Here is a 21,275-nt window from a genome sequence, read left to right on the forward strand (position 1 = left end):
TGGATTGGGGGGGGGACGGTTCAGGGTGGAAGGCTACCTCTGTTATAACCTCTTTCTGTATGGGTTCTATGGGGCTAGGAACAAAACTTGCAAGACAAATGTAAGTTAACAACTTTCTTTAAGTCAAACCCACTCATAGTCAGAACAATATCTCAGGTTCTGTATAACTAAACATAGAGGAGTAACAGAGAACAAAAAATATTCAAAGGGTTTCTTAGAATTCAGTCAAGTAACTGGTTGTAGCTTAATAGAACTTTTGTGGTAAGCGAAGTCCAACTTTTCTGGTCTGCCAAGTGCCGAAATCTTTCAATGCAGTCCTCTTGATTAAAGGAAAAGGGCAACAGGCTGGAAACCAGGCTTCTGAAAAATACAGCCCCACAATAATATGATTCCAATAATAATACCAGTTAAATGAAATTTATCCCCCCCCATACTAATTAATTTTCACATACAACATTTTTCCTGTTACCGTATACAGGGTGATAAGAGTCCAGAGAATTTTATCAGGTTCCCTGGCAACCCCCCTCTTCCTTGGCTGTCAAGCTCCAGGCACTCATTCAGCACCTATTGGGCTAAACCAACCAGCTCCTGTGGGTTGCCGTGGCAGTGACGGCCCCTTTTGTGTGGCACACAGGGGTTGTGAAAGGGCATGACAAAATGATGGAAGCCTGCTGCAGCTTGTCAGCTGGGTCTTCGCCTCTATCCTTCTGGGGTTAGCAGGGGTGACGCATGAGCTGTCCATGGCTGGCCTGACTATGGCCTTCACCCATGTGGGCATCGAACCAAGGGCCAGACTATGCTCGGAGAGGGCAGAACAAAAAATGCTCAGAGAGGACATGAGGCCATACAGTCTGGTCTCCAAAGCTGCCATTTCACCTCACAGGGTGAAATCACCTCACAGAGTGATTGTTGTGGGGATAATAATAACATACTCTGTAAACCACTCTGAGTGTTAAGTTGTCCTGAAGGGTGGTATATAAATGGAATGTTATTTGCTGCCAGGGATCTGGTCTCCATGGTCTGGAGAGCAGGTATAATTCTGAGAGAACTTCAGTCCCCACTTGGAGGTTGGCAACCCAATGTGATTCATCTATGGGGTGCCCTGGAGTGTCACTGATCTCACATGCCTCTGTTGTGATTGCACAGTTGCTGGGTTTTTCCCGCCCTGGCCTCTGGCACTCCAATGGGAGGGAGGTCAAGGGACAGTGGCCTCACTAGCAGGTGGGGGTGGCTCCACCCTTTCTGCCACTCAGAAACCTTTTATGTAATTAAACTGAATTAAGGTATATATTATTACATTGCTTTATTGCATCTAATTGTAAGCAGTTCCGGCACGCGGATGCTTAAATCTATGGACTGAGACCATTTAAACAGTGGTAAGAATTTTCAGAAAATTTGGGGGATCCCTCAGGTTTTCAGAAAAACCTCAATAGTTCAAAAAAATGGAGGGGAAAATAAAATTCTGCCCCCCTCAAAGAGAGAAACTGTCAGCGGCCAGTCTTCTGCTGAGAGGTGGGTGGGAGAAAGCAGGAACCATCACAGCTTCCTGCCAAGAGCTGGGGAGGCAGACGGGCAACAGAATGTGGGGGTGGCCAGGCAGGCAGAAGAGCTTCTCTGCTGCTTTTTGGCGGGCCCCTGGGTGGGGGGGGGGAGCAGACGGGTGAGCAAGTGAAGCGATGGGAGTGTCCACTGCTCCCCCCACCACAGCTGAACTAAAGCTGCAGGTGGGCAGATAATGAAGAGGGGAGCTGGGTGGCCGGAGCAGGGAGACTGGCAGCTGGGGGGCTGGGCTGAAGGGGAGGAGATTTTGAAGCATTGCACATGGAAACACCCCAACCATTCAATCCCCCCCCCTCCACTTTTTCTACTTCAAAAATGATGGGTGTTTTGTTTTTCTTACAAGGAAGAAGAGCTCCAGCAGTTGCATCCAGAGGAGTTCACCGTGTTAAGTCTGTAGTAGCAAAATAGAAAAGAGTGCAGTAGCACCTTTAAGACTAACCAACTTTACTGTAGCATAAGCTTTCAAGAACCACAGCTCTCTTTGTCAGTTGCATCGCGACCTCTTGATGCTTGATAAGAGTGTTGAAGGACCAAAAATTAAGTGTGGCTGCCACTTCCAAAGGGGAGGTCTTCTTTCCCAGTCTATTTTTGATACATCTAGGAGACAGTTTCCTCCTTGTGCTCACACCCTCCTCTTCAAGGGATTCCTGAGAACTTTTTTTATTGGCTGGCTGCAGGGACTTGGGGAGGGGGTGGGACTCTCTTTGGCAAGCTGCCACAAGAACTGGAGACTGGTTGCCCCCTCCAGTGCCTCCTCTCCTCCTTTTCTCCCTACCAGCACAGCTAGATGCGGAAAGAAAAGTGGTTCTCTAAATGGGAGATGCATCCCAAAGTGCTGTGAGGGTTTGACAGGACCCAGCAACACCCTCTTGTCTTATCTTGGTGAGCTACGTTGCCCCCTGATGCCCTCCTTGTGTCTCCTGCTCTGCAGGACTGTGCAGAATTTGGCCAAGACTTTGCGGGGAGCCTGCCTGGTTGAGGACTGCTCCAGAGAAGGGCTCTCTCTGGCTGTGCACTGCTTCGAGGGACAAGTAGCACTCAACAGCATGCAGGGCTGGGGCGAGCCACCGCAGTCAGCTCCATGGGGAGGAAAGGAGGCGATGGCAGCATAGGCATCTCTGGCCATGGGACAAAGCAGGCATAGAAGGAAAGGAGTGGGGGTCACCCCCCAATCATTTATCTAATAGCCAAATGGCAAATATTAAGGAATGAGTAAGGGGGGCAGAAGGAGGGGGTGGAGGTTGGTCAAGCAAGGCAGGAAAGGACCCCCTGCCACAAACCCATCTGTAGAAGGAATGGAGACAGCAAGAGAATGAGGGGGGGTTAAGGGGAACAGAGAGACAGAGAATGGGTTGGGGGTGTTAAGGGGGGAAGACAGACATAGAAAGGGTTGGAGGAAAAGGCAGTAAGAATTACACATCATTGCTGCGGGAGAGAAGAAGAAAAGGCGGGGGGGGATGTGATTCTCCCTCTCTGCAAGTACCCTGCCTCCCCCATCACTGCCACCACCAGCCCCTGGAAGCTGCAGGCCTCTTAGCATCGTCAGACCCAGTGCAACTCCCTACCTCCTCCAATATCACCACCTCTGTCCCCCTGACCCAATGCAGCTTCCCTCCTCCACTGCTCCTCCACAGAATCTGCAACAGTTTGTCCCTGGCCCCTGCTTGTTGCTTTTTAATTTTGTAAACCAATTTTTTGCTGTAATGTTGTTCCACACTCCAAGCATTTCTATGGTTTCTCTCCTGTGTGAATCCATTGATGGGAAGTAAGGTTATCACTCCGACTGAAGCTTTTCCCACACTCCAGGCATTTATATGGTTTCTCCCCTGTGTGAATCCTTTGATGGGAATTAAGGTTATCACTCCGACTGAAGCTTTTTCCACACTCCAGGCATGTATATGGTTTCTCCCCTGTGTGAATTCTTTGATGGGCAGTAAGCCTTCCACTCCGAGTGAAGCTATTTCCACACTCCAGGCATTTATATTTTTTCTCTCCTGTGTGAACTCTTTGATGGGAAACAAGGTGATCACTCCGACTGAAGCTATTTCCACAGTCCAGGCATTTATATTTTTTCTCTCCTGTGTGAACTCTTTGATGTGAAGTAAGGTAATCATTCCGACTGAAGCTTTTCCCACACTCTAGGCATTTATATTTTTTCTCTCCTGTGTGAATTCTTCGATGGGATGTAAGGTAATCATTCCGACTGAAGCTTTTTCCACACTCTAGACATTTATAAGGTTTCTCCCCTGTGTGAATTCTTTGATGGGTAGCAAGACTTCCACTCTGACTGAAGCTTTTTCCACACTCCAGGCATTTATAAGGTTTCTCCCCTGTGTGAACTCTTTGATGGACAGTAAGGCTTCCACTCTGACTGAAGCTGTTCCCACACTCCAGACATTTAAAGATTTTCTTTCTCTTATAGGTGTTCAATTGAATATTAATGTCTGTTTTTTCAGGAAAATTATCCCTGCTTCCAGCATGCTCATTCCTATTGTCTTGTTTGTATATTTTTGGAAGTAGAAAGTCACCTTCTTGTAAAAAAACAGATTTCTTCTTCTCTTTATATCGATGCTTTCCCCCTTCCTCCCTCAGGGTATCACAATATTCAACCTTCACTTTCACATCTGAAAATGTATCCTCTTTCTCCATCACTGGATGATCAGGTATCTCAACTGCTGACTCCCACAAGCGTCCTGCTGAAAGAAAGAGAAACTTGTTGTGATAACAGAACTTTCCACAATTATCTGGGTCAGAGTTTTCTATTTTGCTTTGCAATGGTTGTTTTGTATGTTGTGCATGCTCAGGATTTAAGTTCCAACAGTCTATAGCCAGTTCTCCCCCTTGCTTTCTGAATTCCTTCTAATTTCAAGCTGAGTTAATGGGCAGAATAGCCACTTGCGTGATAATGAATATAGCCCAAGAGGACAAGAGAGAGAGAATATACAATGGAGACTTCTGCCTCAAGTGACCCAATGGTTTTCAGTCTCTCTTTTACTGTTTGGGTGAAGTTACAGAGAGAAGTGTTTTGTGGTGAGAAGGGTGGCCTCGAAAAGTGGTACGGCTATTTATGCTTTAACGTTTTTAAACAATTTACAATCTATTAGAAAATAGCCGTTTCATGGGAGAGACAGAGAGGAAATTGCATAGGCACCAGTATGTGACAGTTCAAGATAAGCAAATGGATGTTAACCACATATGATGTTGGCTGCTTTCCCTTTCTGTGACTCTCTTGTGATTATTAGGCTGCATGCAAGCAGCATCAGAAGTGTATGCTGCAAATAAAGTTTGCCTTACAATGAACCATATATTAAGATGTGCCTTCCTACTTTAAAAAAACCAACTAGCCTTTTTGTTCTGTAACTTACAAAAGATTCTGCACCTTAGCTGTGGGTCTCCATTTTAAAAGAACATCAGCTGCCTAAATAAAGCATTGTAGCTTCTTTTAAACCTGGATTGAGTGATTATTTTTCACATCTATGGCAGACAGGCTGAAAAGGGGAAGCCAGCCAGATGAAGCAGAAGGTAGTTTGATGTGAACGAGAGATCTCAAACTATTAAATCATTTCTGCCGCTCTCTTTAACATCACAGAGGTAAGTTTTCAATCTAGGGAAAGAGGAATGCGTTTTTTCCTTTTTGATTGTGCCCAGTAGTACCGGTGGGTGGCAAGGGAGGGCATTGCTGGGCAGAGGTAATGAGGGGGCATGGCTGGGCAGAAGTAGTGAGTTGATGGGTGCCCCTCCACCACTGGTGCCTTAGGTAATTGTCTAGGGTCACCTAGTGGATTGGCTGCCCCTGCATTGGCTGATTCTCCAACAGAGAGCATGGTTGCAAGCTGAAATGGTGTAGTTTTAGCAGGATGGGGCAGCAGAGAGGGAAGAGGGAAGGAGAAGGAAAAGGCTTGGGAGACGTCCATTCCCCACTGTGGTCTAGTTACTTAAGATCATGACCAGCAGAGTCAACCCCTCACTCTCTATGGTAAAAACAAGGGCCTGTGGCTGTATCTGCTATGAACACAGCAAAAAAAAGGCCCCTGAAATTAGGGCATGCACCAAATAAGCTGCTGTAGAGAAGGCAAGACTACAAAGGACACACATTCCAAAATCTTGATTAAGAGTCTGGCCCTGTGACAGACTACATGGTACTAACTAATCTATAACTTGTGGCAATTAGATGGAGAACAGTATTTCAGTAGGACAGTGGTTGGTAGAGACACAATGGAGAGATTGATCGCATTCTGGCCTGACTCTTTGAGGAATGATAAATCCTTAAAGCCAGAATTCAACACAAAATTATATAGCAATCTTGGTGAAAAGTTGGAACTGCTGCTCCTAATGTTGAATAGTATTGCAACTCTTCCAAGTCAGCTGCAAGTTAGCTGGTTTAGGAAAGGTGAAACTAGTTTAGTTTGAGAAATTGAACAACTGGGCACTGATACACCTTTGGTGTATCATTTGGTACAGTAATGGAGAAAATGATATTTGTACAAGCGTGGGAGAAATGTCAGAGATCTTTAGAATACCTAGTATGTACAGCTGTTCTGTCAGAAAAATAATTTTACGCAGGCCTTTGATCAAGAAAGGATAGATCTAGGGTTAATAAAATCAGTAGATTTCATTAAAGATTGTAAAATTTTAACATACATGGTTGTTAAAAAGCAGGTAAGACGTACCTTTTGGAATTTGTTTATGTCATTTATAGTCCGCCTTTCTCACTCAAGACTCAAGGCAGATAACAAATCAACAGCTGTAAATCAACAGCTGGGACATTCAATAAACAATACAATAGGCAATGGATGGCAGAAATTTGAAAACAAGCATAATTCCAAATACCGAGATGAAACTCTGCTGAAACACAACATAAATAATTTGACATGACATATTAAACAAGGTGGAAACTACCCAGTAGGGGCATAGCTACATCAACAGACTAGTCTACAGTCCCCATCCTTTTACCAAAGCATCTCTCTGAGCCATTTCTCACAGCACATGTATGTATGCTATACTCTGTATGATAGTGCAATCCTAAGTGGAGTTACTCCGGTCTAAGCCCATTGCTTTCAATGGGCTCATACTGGTGTAACTCTCCTTAAGATTGCACTGAAAAAGTTGTCTTTCTGAAATGGGTGTAATTTGGCCTCTGCTCTCATTAAAAAAAGGCTTTTTATACCGTTTAAATTTATAGTCTCTCAGGCAGATTTGTTTTAGAACAGATGGAAGAACATCAGTTATTGAGCAGCTTTGAGGCTAGTTGCTGTGGTATACAAGCTGTGAAACAATTGCTCTTTACAATCGTGCACCTTTAAATTTAAATAGTTCTTTCTGCATGTAGCTCTCTAAAGCTGTTTCTTTCAGAGCTTCTGTAGCCTTTGACAGAGGAAATTCATGTGTGATGCTTTGTGAAATTTATTGTTTGCATACATATCAACAGGGCTTTTTTCTGGGAAAAGAGGTGGTGGAACTCAGTGGGTTGCCCTCAGAGAAAATGGTCACATGGCTGGTCCCCCCCCCCCCCGATCTCCAGACAGAGGGGAGTTTAGATTGCCCTCCGCGCCACTGAGCGGCACAGAGGGCAATCTAAACTCCCCTCTGTCTGAAGATCAGGGGGCGGGGCCACCAGCCATGTGACCATTTTCAAGAGGTTCCGGAACTCCGTTCCCCCCGCGTTCCCCGTGAAAAAAAGCCCTGCATATCAAAGTTGTATATCTAGAAACTTTTAAAAAGGCTTTTTTTACTCAGATAGGAGGGTTGTATTGTAAGGAAGGGGTCTTACATGCTTTGCTAATGAGTTAGGAACCATAGACTTCACCATCATGTTTCTTTACATATTATCCATTGCTTTAAATATGTATTCCTATGTACCACCTGTGCTTCATGTTATCTAATGTCAGCCCTAGAACTGATTGTGTTCTGTTTTATCAATTCTTCAACTCCGTATTGGATCCTTGCTAATGCGATGTCTTTGTAAACTTGTATTTATTTACCCTATGGCATTGTTTATGGAAATGTCCTTGTCACTGTATGGAAATGTCCTTGCTACTGATTGTACTAATCTCACACTGCGTAATCCACCTTGAGTCTCAGTGAGAAAGGCGGACTATAAATGACATAAATAAATAAAAAATGTGTGGGCCCCTGCATTGTGGAGAATATCTTTAAAAAGTAAGGCTTCAAACATTTTCCCTATTCTTCATGATGGCTGATGTAAAAAGGGGTATGTGTGTCTGACAATATTAAGGAAGGCTTTTTTCAGACAAGCATGCTGTAAATCTTGTAAAAGCCTATGGAGGCAGCTCTGAGAAAGAAGGAAGGGGATTGAGAAGGCTGGAAAGAAGTGAACTCCTCACTGAGGTCTAGCAACTGGAGACCCATGCCAGCAAAATAAATCCCTCATTCCCAGTGGCAAAACAAGGGCCTTCAAGTCTGCATTACCACAGTTCTCCCCTTCAAAACACGAACCTTTCCTCCTGTCCTAAGAAAGACCCCCCCCCCTAAATCCAGGAACAAAAATCTCTCTTCCAGTAAGGTAAAGGAGCAGAGGTCCTCCCAAAGGCTTCAGCTACAGCATCCCTTTTTAGCAATTAAACGTAGAAAGAAAGCAGAAATGGGGGGAGGGGTCAAGTTTATTTTCCAAAAGAGAACCCAACTTCACAACCTCAATGGCCTCAAACTCGATTCACCTTGAGTCACACAAAGTGGGAGTGTAGTTAATCTCACACCCTGTCTGAAGGAAGAAGCACTCCTGCATCCCACAAAAGCCAGCTCAGCTTTTGGTCAGCTCTAGGTTAGCCCAGCCTCCCCTCCAACTTGACCCATGATTGCTCTGTCCCTGTTCCCTTCCCCTGCTAAGACTCCTTCGGCATGTTTCTTGGGATAGCTTCCTTGGTTACTACACCAGACACCATTTGATCGGCTGCTAATTAAAAGATACAAATACCATGGGCAAGCCAGTGTGGTAGATCTAAGCTGCTTCCTGCCAATCTCTCCTCTTCATCAGAGCTCAGGAGAAACAGCTCTTCTTCCAACCAGGATACCAGGTCAGGTTTGGCAACCTGAGCTCCTTTATATCAGTAAAAAAACACCATAATTATAACTTGTCCATGTGCACCTTCTCATTTCCTTGAAAGCCCCTTGCTGAGGCCACCATATTATTTATTTATGTCATTTAGAATTCACCTTTCTCACTGAGACTCAAGGCGGATTACACAGTATGAGATTAGTACAATCCGTATCAAGTACATTTCCATATGGTATCAAGGACATTTCCATAAACAATGCCATAAGTAGATAGGTACAAGTTTAAAAAGACATAGCGTTAGCAAGGATCCAATACAATGTAGAAGAAAATACTGAAACAGAACATAATCACTTCTAGGATAGACATTAGACAACATAAAGCAAACATAAAGCACAGGTAGTACATAGTACATATTTAAAGCAACAGATAATATGTAAGGCAACACAGTGGTGAAGTCTACGGTCCCTAAATCATTAGTGAAGCATCTGAGACCCCATTCCTGCAATTCAGCCCTCCCATTTGAGTAAAAAGCCTTTTTGAATAATTCAGTTTTGCATCGGGCACGCACGACCCATTTAACGTGACTGCTTCTATGTTCAAAACAGAAAAGGGCAAAGCATTGATAGTGTCCTCAGAAAATCCCCCTTTTCGCCCTTTAGGTTCTGTTTTGTGCGGTCTTCGAGGGTCAAGGTCTACAGTCTGTGCCCCCACACTTAACACCCCAGCTCTCTCAGTCCTTTCTTCTGCACCCCAGGCCTCATCTGCTCTGCCCTGAGCCCCCTCCAATTTCACCCTCAGCCCCCCAACCCCTTCCCACTGCCTCTCCTTCCAAAGTCCCTCTCTAAAGGACCTTTGATGGCTCCGCACAAAGGTGTTCTCCCTGGTGCTGTGTGGGGGACCCATAGTGGAGGGGGGAACTAGGAGGGTCTCTCCCCACCTTGCTTCTTTCCCCCTCCTTTCTGCTTTGGGACCCGCATTGCAGCCCCCTCCCAATTCCCTTTTTTCTCTCCCCCCGCCCCTTTGATCTTACCAGATTACTTTTCAACCATTCAAGAAGCAGCTCAGAGTATTCAGAGGGAGGGGGGGAGAGGCAGGAAATGGCTTTCCCTCATGTCCCCTCCCCCACCCATTGGCCTCTCTAGGACTGCGGCTCTCTCTCTCTTTAACCCTTAATAAGCATTTCGGCTGTTCAAGGGGCCCAGGAAAGGCAATGCAAACATTCTACTATGATATCCCACAGCAAAGGACCAGGCTATATGTGCCTATTTTAAAGGGATGGCATAAAATTAGAGATATAAAAATCTCTCTGATAATCGTGGGGAAGTGGGGTGCCTCACTGTAATGCGATTTTAAATCTGGATTTTTAAAAACTTGTTGGCTGGCTTGCCGGTCGCTTTAATAGAAGGGCAGTACTCGGCTTTCTTTTTTTCTTTTCATTTTTCGTGTTTGAACTTGGGCTTTGCGTTTCTCTTCAAAGGGCTCTGAAGAAGTCTGACACCAAAGGGAAACGTTGCTTTAAATAGAAACAATCCTTACCAGTAAATTAAAAAGCGTTGAAACACTAAATTGTGTCAGGTATGTTGGCTCAGAACTATATAGGCTTTTAAATGTCAGCGCCAGCAACTTGAATTGTGCCCAGAAACAGGTTTGGGAGCCAGTATAGGTGAGCCAAGAGTCCAGGGTTGCCAAGTCCAGGTTGGAAAATTCCTGGAGATTTTGGGGGTGGAGCCTGGAGAGGGCAGGATTTGGGGAGAGGAGGGGCCTCAGTGGGGTATAATGCCATAAAGTGCACCTTCCAAAGCAGTCATTTTCTCCAAGGGAACTGATCTTTGCCACCTGGAGATCAGTTGTAATTCCGGGAGATCTCCAGACACCACCTGGAGGCTGGCAACCTGAGCCAAGACTGGAGTGATAGGAGCCCGATGGCCCACTCCCATACCCAGGCTGCAGCATTCTGCACCAATTGAAGTTTCTGAACACTGTTCAAGGGCAGCCCCACACAAAGTGCATTGCAGTAACCTAATCTAGATATCACCAGGGCATGTACCACAGTGGCCAGATCTTTCCTGCCCAGGAAAAGCTGCAGCCCGCTCATCAGTTGAAGCTGGTAAAAGACACTCCTGGCCACAGTTGCCACCATCACATCCAGCAGTAGGCCTGGGTCCAAGAGCGCCCCCAAACGATGAATCATTTCCTTCAAGAGGAGTGCAACCCCATCCAGAACGGGTGGCACCTTAAATCACAGGTAAGGAATCCCCCTGCCTCCATTGGCCACTTCCCACCACCACTCTTCTGGGGGGGGGGGCTGGCAGCATCCCAGCACACTGACATCACTTCCCATGCACTCAGAAGTGACATCAGAGCATCATTGGGAATGCTCTGACATTTGGGCAAAACTCCTACCTGAGGAAAGAAGCTTTGAGTCTTTACAGCTTATACCTTGAAAATCTTGTTGGTCTTTAAGGTGCTATTAGACTCAAATCTTGGTACTGCAGACCAACACAGCTACTCACCTCAAACTGAATTCTTGATATATTTATGTTTGTCTGTACACATACATCTTTTTCTTTCATGTTGTTTTAAAAATCTATATTGTGAACCATGGATCATTATGAAATATCTATTTAATTTTCATGCTCTGAGCTGTTCTTACACAGCTGCAGTGAGTTTACGTTACTATGACATCTTTTGGATTAATGGGTTGCAGTTTCCTTTAAATTTGTCTCATATTCTCCAGTCTCTTAGAAGACATCTGCAGGTTGCTGCTGAAAACCTTCACACTGATTGTGCAAACTTACAGGAACCCCAAATTCTGTAAGAACTCTGATATTTTTAAGCTTTCGAGATTTCTTTGTTTATAGTATACATCACAGTTCGTTACACTTGATAGGGATTACAGAATATAAAATGTACTGAACTTGCTATCAAGTTTTTCAACTGAAGATGTGTTTTGTCTCCATATATGACAAGTGATTTTTTTTCCTCCAGAAGGGACAGGATCATCTAATATTAGACAATTTTCACATCTGAACTGTAGCTGTGTATAGTTAGGATATTTAGTTTTTCTGTGAAGTATCTTTAAAGTTTTGCATTATTTGATTACGGTATTTGCATTTATTTATTTATTATATTTGCTTCTCTTTCTTGGTCAAGAAACCTTCCATTAGAGGTTGAATTTTTAATGCTGAGGTTCTGCCTTCCCCTCCCTCCTTCTTTCGTCTCTGTTTTGAAGCTGGCATTGGGGCATATGCATGACAGAAATTCTAGTCCATGGGCCCTTGGATTCTTGCTCATGGATTGAGGACCAAGGGCTTCCTCCTGAAACTGGGAAGAAGATCTGCCTCTGGAGTGGCGGGGGGGGGGGGGAAGAGAGAGTGCAATGCATCTTGCATCTGGCAGCCAGGAACATCACTACCCTGTGAATGGACATCAGACTCAGCCTATCCATATTTTAGCCAGCTTTTATGCACAAAGGATGGCCTCTTACCTTGACATGCTGATCAGGTCATGTAGATCCATGCCACAAAAAACAATGAGGCTAGACTACTGTAATATGTTCTACCTGGGTCTGCCCTTGAAGTCGGGAAGTTCTCCTGGTACAGAATGCTGCCACTCAATTAATGTTAGAAGGCACTGTACATATTCATATCAATATATTTAATTCTCAAGGTGGCCAAAACAGTGGATATGTAAATCCAGAGACTAGAGCTACAAGTAGATAAGACAGATATTTTCACTAACCTGAAAAGGTCCAAGGATTACAGAAAAATCTGAAATCTTAAAAAAAATAAAGGGAGTGGGTAAACAAAACCCAAAATGATAAAAGGAGAGCCAGTAGCTTTAAGAAATGGATGTCCTCAGTGGCAGTAGCTAGGCAACTACAACAGTATTCATAGCCTTCAATCCTTGGTTTATGCCAGTAACAAGATGGGGAGGGGAAGGGCTGTTTTGACCTTTGAGGACTCATCTGTGGTCTGGATTCCATTTCCTTTGGGTCCAATGAATGAACAAGCAGTACTGAAGCTTTTAGAGTTGCAATACCACCCTTGTACAATCAGAAAACATGAATTCTAAGCCCCCCCCCAATATTCTCTCTCCTCTAAACTGAGCACATGATGCGTTTGGTAATTAGATGAACTCTCTCCCCACTAGGGTTGCCAGCTCTGGGTTGGGGAATTCCTGGAGATTTGGGGGGTGGAGACTGGAGAGGGCAGCATTTGAGGAGGGGAGACACCTCAGGGGGATATAATGCCAGAGCCATTCCTTCAAAGCTGCCATTTCCTCCAGGAGAACCAGTCTCGAGATCAGATGCCATTCCAGGAGATTGCCAGGCCCATATGGAGGTTGGGAACTCCACCCCCTATCCAAATGAATATTAGATAAACATTCTCAGAGAAGTTACCAGTTCTTTCCTTGCTCTCTCCACCTCAATAAGCAGTAAATTGTGACAAAATTATCTCCCGTCACCTCCCCAAATTTTATTTCAGTTTCTATCGCAAAGGCCTTTGGGAAGTCAACAGCAGTTTGAGGTTTCATAGATAAACTAAACAATTAAAATTACCTCAAGGCTTCTTAATTCCAGTAATGAAAAAAGGCAAATCTTACACCACCAATAGAAGTAATCCAAGCTCAGATTTTGGTGGGTCTCCTTCTAGGGAAAGGAGCAACTAAAAACAGGCTGTTTGAACACGGTGCCTGGTGTGTACAGTCAAAATTGCAGCCTTGGTTGTCTTTAAGAAGAGCAGAAACATGAGCCACAGCTCTGGAAAGCCCTCCATGTTACTGAGAGAGAATTGAGTCCAACAGTTTGAAGTAGAATGGATTGTGCTGAGGACTGATTGACTAGAACCTGTCCAGTCATGGAAAACCCTACCCTCATCTCCAGAACAGTTTTTGGAAGGGTGGGAGGGAGGGAGGAAGGAGTAGATAGCTGGAAGCATGGAGAGAGGTTCCAAACCAGCATGGAAATTTGCTATGGAAATAAATACATGTGTCATTTGCAAGGGAAGAGGAAAGCTTGTTTCACCCTATTCTGCTTTTCTATAAACATGTTTGCATCATTAACAATCATGATGGAAAATTTCTGAGATATATGAAGTTCATATAATGATCATGTATCTCACATCATTCATAATTCATAATGATGTGAACTTTTGAGATATATAAAGTTCACATTAATGATGTGAAAGTGCTTTATCAGTCAGAACCAGCCCCTATAATTGTGTGCCAAGATCACAGGACACAACTCTTTTCCCCATCTCATCTCTCTGAGATCCAGACTCCATCAGAGATGGAACCTGGGACCTGTTTAATGCAAAATATGTGCACTGCACTGAGCTATGTGACTCCCCCATCCCGCATTATGTATTAAGAATGATTTATGAAAAAACTCTTCTCTCAAACTCGGGCCTCTCCATCCCGTATATATTATTTGATGATTAAGGTGAAGACTTCCATGTGGGTTTTCTCATGTTTCGCCAGGTGTTTTTGACGATGAAAACCTTTCCCGCAGGCAGAACAATGGTACGGTTTCTCCCCTGTGTGCGTCCTGTGGTGAACAACAAGGTCTGCATTGCGCCTGAAGCACTTCCCACAGACAGAGCACTTGTGTGGTTTTTCCCCTGAGTGAGTTTTCCCGTGTAAAATTAGGTATGACTTGCAAGCGAAGCCCTTCCCGCATGTTGGACATTTGTATGGTTTTTCCCCAGTGTGGATTCTTTCGTGAACGATAAGGTGTGACCTCGAACCGAAGCTCTTTCCACAGGTCGAACACGGAAAGGGTCTTTCTCCAGTGTGGATGCGCTCATGAACAATAAGGTGTGAATTACAACTGAAGCGCTTCCCACAGACAGGGCACTTATAGGGGTTGTCTCCTGTGTGGGATCTCTCGTGTGTGATGCGGTGGGAGCTCTGAGTGAAGGTTTTCCCACAGAAAGAGCATTTGTATGGTTTCTCTCCAGTGTGCGCTCGTTCATGCCTAATAATCTCAGAGTTACTGCTAAAACTCTTCCCACAGACAGAGCAGTCGAAGGGCCTCCCTTCTATATGATTTCTCTCGTGCAGCATCAGGAATGAATTCTGAGAGAAGCACTTCTCACAATACGAACATTTGTAGATCTTCTCTTCCACGTGGACCCTTCTGTGATGAACAAGACCTATGCACGTGCGGAAGTGTTTCCCGCACTGAGTACACTCATATGGTTTCTCCCCAGTGTGCGTTCTCCCATGCGCAATGAGGCGTGAGCTCTGACTGAAAGCTTTCCCACAGAATGAGCACTTATGCGGTTTCTCTTCTTTATGGAGCCGTTGATGTCTCATAAGGTGATCCTTGCGACTCAGACGTTTCCCACATTCTGCGCATTGAAAGGGTGTCTCCTGATTATAGACTCTTTTCTGTTTAGGAAGAGCTGAGGCTTCTTTGAGACCTTTCTCTGCTGTGGGGCAGGTCTCCCCTTCGTGATCTAGTAGGGTTCCATTGAGGTCCTTGTTGACCCCACAGAGAATGGACTTACTCTTTCTTTTCCTTGAGTAGCGGTTCGACTGTCTCCTTGAGCTGCCTATTGAGTGGTTTCTTTGCTGCCTTCTTGGACCGCACTGATTCTCATTTTTTTCTTCCTGAAAGGCATTCTTTGTCATCCTTCTTTGGGAAGGCACAACCGATTTGGTTGGCTCAAGACTTCCCTGCTTTGTGACCGTTGTGCTTGCTTCCCTATAAACTGCTGTAATGGAAAAATAAAAATAAATCAGGCATGAGAGATGGCCTAGACTGGGGAAAGGGGCACAAAGACAGCAGGGGAGCAAAGAGTTAAAGCCCCCCCTCCATTTTCATAGCATTCTTAGTCTTGATAAAGCATCCCCAGAGGCCTCATTTGCAAAAGACCAAGAAAAGTCAAACATAGGAGGAACCATAAGGTGTCACTGAGCAGCCCTGAGATTCAGTGCATCAAGAATGTGGCTCACTATTTTATTTCAGGAAACGGACTGTGGCTAAGCAAGGATCTCTTTACCATCTTCAGACAGTGTTGGGACAAGTAACTCTTCACTCAGCTTAGACTAGTGGCTCCCAGCATTTTGACCCTGTGAGCACTTTTGGAATTCTGACAGAGCATAGTGGGCTCAGCTGCAAAATGGCTGCCACAAAATAGCTGCCTCAGAAGGCAGAGCCAGCCACAAAATGGCTGCCATCATTTATGTTCAGTCATGCAGTGACGATCCTTGTGCTGTGGGAGCAGCTGCTGCCAAAGCAAAGTTTTTAAAAATCTGCACAGCCAATCAAATTCCCAATGGCCAATGAGAAGTCTTCTTGGGCAAAAGCCCCACCTAGCCCTATCCTAGAGTTGCCAGGTACCCATCCCCTCCCAGGAGCAGGTGGGAGTACTCACCAGTGTGACCCTCTGGAAGTGATGTCATCGCACTTCAAATGGGAGTGTTCCTGCTCTTCGTGTGGGACCAATTCTTTTAGAATAGGTCACCTTGAAGCACAGGAGCACTCTCGCGCAAAGCTTGATGACATCACTACAGGAAGTAACGTTGTCGTGCCTCACCAGGAGTGCACCCACTGCGCACTTGCCCAGGTTGTTTGCCAGGCAGCTTGCAACCTCCTGCCGATTGCCAGCAATCAGTAGGCAATGGGACAAACCACTGGGAGTTTGCCCACCACTGCCGGGCACCTGGGAACGCTACCTCATCCACTTTCTAAAAACACTAAGTGGGCACTAGGACAGGTGTCAGCGAGCACTGTGGCACGCATGAGCACCGTTTTGTGGACCCCTGGCTTAAACAAAGGTAACCCTAGTTGACTGCAGATTTTTAAAGGATAACACAGACAAAACAAAATGAGCTGTTTCCACGTGGGGGTTTCACCTCTTGGTAGGATTGCCAACTCTGGCTTGGGATATCCCTGGAGATTTGGGGGCAGTGCCTAGGGAAGAAAGCTCAGTGGATATGATGTCATAAGGTCCCCCCCTTTGACACTGTCATTTCCTTCAAGGGAACCGATCTCTGGAGATCAGTTGTAATTCTGGGACAACACACAGAGGTTGGTATCTCTATTCCCTGGTGGGGCACAGCGGAACCTCGCTTTTGTAGGCGAGTGTCCACCTGACAGAGCAGGTTTTCTGAGCAGCACTTGTAGGTCTCCCAGGGCTTTCATCTTTAAACAAGGGCACAGGAAAAACTTCCTTCACCATGACTTAAAGGGGAGATGGAGGGGTGGCTCTGTGCCAAAACTAAACTCTGACTTCAAAATGGTGGAACTATGTCAAGTTTCAACCCATTTGATCCGTATTGGGTTGCCAACTCTGGGCTGAGAAATGCCCAGAGATTTGGGGTGGAACCTAGGGAGGGTGCGGTTTGGGAAGGAGAAGGACCTCAGCAGGTTATGATGTCAGAGAGTCCACCCTCCCAAGCACACATTTCCTTCAGGGGAACTGATCTCTGTAGGCTGGAGATCAGTTGTAATTCTGTGAGAGGGTTGTTGTGAGGAAAAGCCACCTTGAGGCCCCCCATTGAGAAGAAAGGCGGGGTATGAATGAAGTAAATAAATACAATTTAGAACAGAAAAATTAGGTAGAGTCAAACGGTTAATATTGTGCTGTGGTCCGATTCGCTGCTGCTGTGGTCCGACCCAAAAGTTCCCTGCTGCTGCTTTACAATAAAAAGAAACAGTTGGGAGATTTGATCAGCCCTAAGAGACTTACGTGTCCCCCATATCTTTGCTGAAGGGGAAAGGATGTCCTTACCTAATGATGCAATGTTTGTATAATTCTCCTGCATCACTTCCCAGTGTAGTGCCTTTTGGTTTGGATCCAGCAGGGCCCACTCCTCCTCTGAGAAGCGCACAGCTACCTCCTCAAAGGTTACTAGTCCCTGAAAAAAAGAAAAACACCCCACTTAAAAAAATACAGGATGAATAGATGGACGGACAGACAGATGCAAAACTATCTTGGGGAGAAGGACAGAAGTAGACTGGTGACTGCACTGGTGCATAGCCAACCAGTGCTGGATACAGTGCTACAAAGAGGAAGGACAAGATCCACTGAGCAGCATCTGGGGCACAAGTTGTACACCTAACCAAAATGTAATTATTCAGCTTCTTCAATGATAGGCCACGGATTCTCCTGACACATGACCAGAAGCCACTTCTGAAGATGGAACTGGGTTCTAGGTAATATTGTAAGACAGGCGGAAGAGGCTCCAGAATTGTCATCAAGGAATCTCTGCTTCTTGCCTGGAGATGGAGACAGCAGCATCATAGATGAAGATTATCTCATGCAAAGCAAGTCTTTAGTCTACCTTGTTTCTTGTTAACTATTCCTTCTGGCATTGGATCTTAGAAGAAGGTGGAGAAAGGTTTTTCCTATCTGCCACGGCAGGAGGGTTGGGGTGCATGGGTGTAGGGGGGCATGTGACACCACCTCTTGCCATATGTTCCCTGGAGAGCACTTCGCTCAGCTGACAAACATCTACTGGTGATCTCTGGCCCCAAGGATGTTTCCTTGGCCTCGACCAGGGCCAGGGCCTTTAAGCCCTGGCACCGGCCTGGGGGAATTGTGTCTCCGTTGAGACCCAGGCCCTGAGAGACCTGTTACTGTTCCACCGAACCTGTAAGACAGAGATGTTCCACCAAGCCTATGGTTGTGGTTGAGGCACGGGCACACTATCCGGCCAGCCTTCCTGCTGTGGCCTTCAGGAGGCCCTACTTTGCCCTACGTCAGGAGGCCCTACTTTGCCCTACGTCAGGAGGCCCTACTTTGCCCTACGTCAGGAGGCCCTACTTTGCCCTACGTCAGGAGGCCCTACTTTGCTGGTTCAATCTTGGCAACCTGCTGTGTTGCAACTCACAGTGCTTGAGTATATTGACTGAGAAATAGCAAATGCCGCATCTTGGAATGATTTGGTCTTAACTATTTTGTATTCTATTTGAGTATATTTTACTTAATGTATGCTTTTACATTTTATTGTATTGTGAATTTGATGTTGTGACCTGCCCTGAACCCACTTGTGGGGAGGGCAGGCTAAAAGTCTAATAAATCAAATCCAATCAACGTTGTCACTGTCACTTCCAAGCGCAACCTGCAAGTGACAACCTGGAAGTGATAATAGGTAATTCAAGGAATTGCTGTAAACTCTATGGTAAACTCTATGGTTTAATCATAGAGATTTCAGCAATTCCTAGAGCTACCTATTTTAATTTCTGGCTTGTACCTGGAAGAGATATACCGTTGCAGAGACTGGTGATGGATTTTTCTGAATTTGTCCGTTACAGAAGTAATTGCCTGGAGATCACCTGCCATAAGCAGGCACATCATAAGCCTATACCTAACATATATCTCTGGAAGGACTGACTTGGAGACATGTCTGCAAAACATGAGCTCTACCACTGACTTATGGCCCTTCTCCACCCACAGGCCACATTCAACATTCTCACCTTTTGTTCTAGAACCATCACGAACTCCTCAGCAGCAGCCACGGCTTGGGCACAGTTTTCCGGTTTGCGTTCCTTGACCCAGCTCTGCATTTCCCCTGGGAGGATAGCCAGGAAGTGCTCCAAGATCAACAGGTCCAGGATCTCCTCCTTGGTGTGTTTCTCTGGTTTCAGCCACGTATGACAGAGGTCCCGGAGCCGGGCATAAGTCCTCTGTGGCCCTTCAGCCTCATGGAAACAGAACTGTCGGAAGTGTTGGCGTTGCATCTCCATTTCTACCCCTGGCAGAATGGCAATGTTTTCCTTTGTCTCTCTGGTATCAAGACGGCTAACATTTCCTATGACAGAAGTTGGACTTCCCACCTGGTTCACATCCTTCCCTCTTGATACTTTCCACCCTATTTCCATTTTGAGATGCTGCCACTGATCCAGAGCAACTGGAAGCTGGTCTCCTTAGGATGACCTTACCTCCTTCTCTGTACGCATTTTACATACTTGGACTGATTTTGACTTTGCTTCTCAAAGACTCTAAAAATTCATGCTGTTCTCTCTATATATGTGAAAAATCATTATGCCTCTCAAAGGGTGTCTTGGCTGGCCCAGAAGCATCCCATAGTAGAAATTCCAAAGAAGTGTGCTTAAAATGTTTTCAGGAGCTGCTTCCTGTGGGTAGCAGCTCCTTAGCTCCTTCCTGTGGGGGGAAAAGACTAAGGTTGAAAGTAGGGAAGGTACAAGGATTGGAAGGTCCAACTCCATTCAGATGCTGTTCCTTGCTCTGCCAAAGACTGGGAAATGAAATCATTAATAACACTCACTGAAAAAATAATATTTAGCATTTGACATAGCTTTCAGTGGAGGGAAGGTGGCATGGTGTAACTTGATCTTATAAGATCTCAGAAGCTAAGCAGGATCAGCCCTGGTCAGAACTTGGAGACTACCAGGGAAGATGATGGGTTGTTCTGTAGAGGAAGGCAATGGCAAACCACTTCTTAATATATCTTGTTGCGAAAACCGCAAGTTGCCATAAGTCAGCTGCAACTTGATGGCATGCACGTGTGCACCGCACACACATGCACACTGAGCTTTCAGTTAGTCAAAGAGGGGAGAAGGAACTGAGGGGATGACATACAGATGGCACTTTGGGTTCAGACTGGGGAGAGAAACCATAGAAGCATGGTTCGTACTCAGGTATTTTACATAGATGTGAGCTAGAGACAAATCCCCCACTGGCCCACCCCAATTTCTGGAGACTCCGCATGGAATCCTGAAGAAAGCAATGCTAACAGCTTGCAATTTTAACATAGCATCCCCCCCCCAAGTGAAGAAAAGGGGACAAATTGTTAGAGACAAGTAACTTCAAATAGAGAACCTCTCCCACAACTCTCTAGAGGTCACTATCTTCTTCCCACACCAGCACAGCAATGTACTGTATGAGACTTGATTTATTTTGTAGCAGATGAAACAAGGGTAGGGCCATCAGCTGAACTGATAAACACCTAGCAGATGAATCTGCCCTATTCAGGAAAGGAACGTAAAAGAACTTAGAAACAGAAAACCCCTTTTTGTGTGGGTTACTTTAAAAAAGCACAGTAAATCAGATTCCAACTGTCCTTCCTCGCTACCACATGCCAGTAGTTTTACCCACAGGAAGCTTGTTTTGTAGAGGACCAGATCATATCCTTGGTCCAGCATGATCTCTGGCAGGGAACTCTCTCTCAGCCTCACTGCCTGAGATCCTCTTTAAAATCAGAGACAGCCAGGATTGAATCTGGGGCCTTCTGCGTATAACGCCTGTGCTCTTGCTGCTGAGCCAAGGACCTCTCCGGCCCTGGCCCCCATTGTTCCTTGCCCAAATGCTTCCCACTTCTCCACTCACCTTTCCTACAGTCGTTCTCCTCCTTCCCTTTTAGCTGTCTATTGTTAAATGGCGTCGCAGAGCCCAGAGGCACCGTGGCTGCCACCTACTGGAGACTCACGCTGCATCACTCATTTCCCACAGGCAGCCTGTTATCCCACAGGCATTAGGCAAACTCCACAATTGGACCCAAAGAATATTACTTGGACCTTTCTCCCTTTCTGGTAAAAGCCATTTCTTAAAGAATCACAACGTGCAGCGCATGAGGGGAAAAAATACTTTTCATGCTAAGCAGCTCATAAAGAAAAATAAACAGGTGTGATGCACACCACCAGAGTTTTTTAAAGGTTAACAATGCAATCTTAAAACAGTTACACCTAATCCATTGAAGTCAGTGGGCTTAGAAGACTGTAGCTCCA

General features: G+C 45.4%; 2 protein-coding genes across 2 annotated transcripts; both read right to left on the minus strand.

Annotated features, from left to right (window-relative positions):
* Positions 1 to 134: 134 nt before the first annotated feature.
* On the minus strand, positions 135 to 8,553 carry LOC129328747 (zinc finger protein 502-like). The gene is made up of 3 exons (XM_054978026.1): positions 8,495 to 8,553; positions 1,901 to 4,256; positions 135 to 360 (listed from the first exon to the last, which is right to left on the minus strand). Exon 2 carries the CDS (start codon positions 4,207 to 4,209, stop codon positions 3,289 to 3,291), a length of 921 nt encoding a protein of 306 aa, XP_054834001.1. The 5' UTR covers positions 4,210 to 4,256; positions 8,495 to 8,553; the 3' UTR covers positions 135 to 360; positions 1,901 to 3,288.
* Positions 8,554 to 13,040: 4,487 nt separating this feature from the next.
* On the minus strand, positions 13,041 to 20,934 carry LOC129328717 (zinc finger protein ZFP2-like). The gene is made up of 4 exons (XM_054977965.1): positions 20,878 to 20,934; positions 19,005 to 19,692; positions 17,317 to 17,443; positions 13,041 to 15,294 (listed from the first exon to the last, which is right to left on the minus strand). The coding sequence occupies exons 2-4, from the start codon at positions 19,407 to 19,409 to the stop codon at positions 14,003 to 14,005; spliced, it is 1,824 nt and encodes a 607-aa protein (XP_054833940.1). The 5' UTR covers positions 19,410 to 19,692; positions 20,878 to 20,934; the 3' UTR covers positions 13,041 to 14,002.
* Between the last annotated feature and the right edge of the window lie 341 nt (positions 20,935 to 21,275).

Source organism: Eublepharis macularius, chromosome 4, assembly GCF_028583425.1.
Source record: "Eublepharis macularius isolate TG4126 chromosome 4, MPM_Emac_v1.0, whole genome shotgun sequence".
Taxonomy (NCBI): Eukaryota; Metazoa; Chordata; class Lepidosauria; order Squamata; family Eublepharidae; genus Eublepharis; species Eublepharis macularius.

What these genes read in the sequence shown, in the direction of transcription:
- LOC129328747 (XM_054978026.1), bottom strand. Translation starts at nt 4,209, where the DNA reads ATGGAGAAAGAGGATACATTTTCAGATGTGAAAGTGAAGGTTGAATAT.
- LOC129328717 (XM_054977965.1), bottom strand. Translation starts at nt 19,409, where the DNA reads ATGGAAATAGGGTGGAAAGTATCAAGAGGGAAGGATGTGAACCAGGTG. An exon ending in TGATGGTTCTAGAACAAAAG is followed by an intron (nt 17,444 to 19,004) that starts GTGAGAATGTTG and finishes TCTTTTTTTCAG; the next exon opens with GGACTAGTAACCTTTGAGGA. An exon ending in TACAAACATTGCATCATTAG is followed by an intron (nt 15,295 to 17,316) that starts GTAAGGACATCC and finishes TTTCCATTACAG; the next exon opens with CAGTTTATAGGGAAGCAAGC.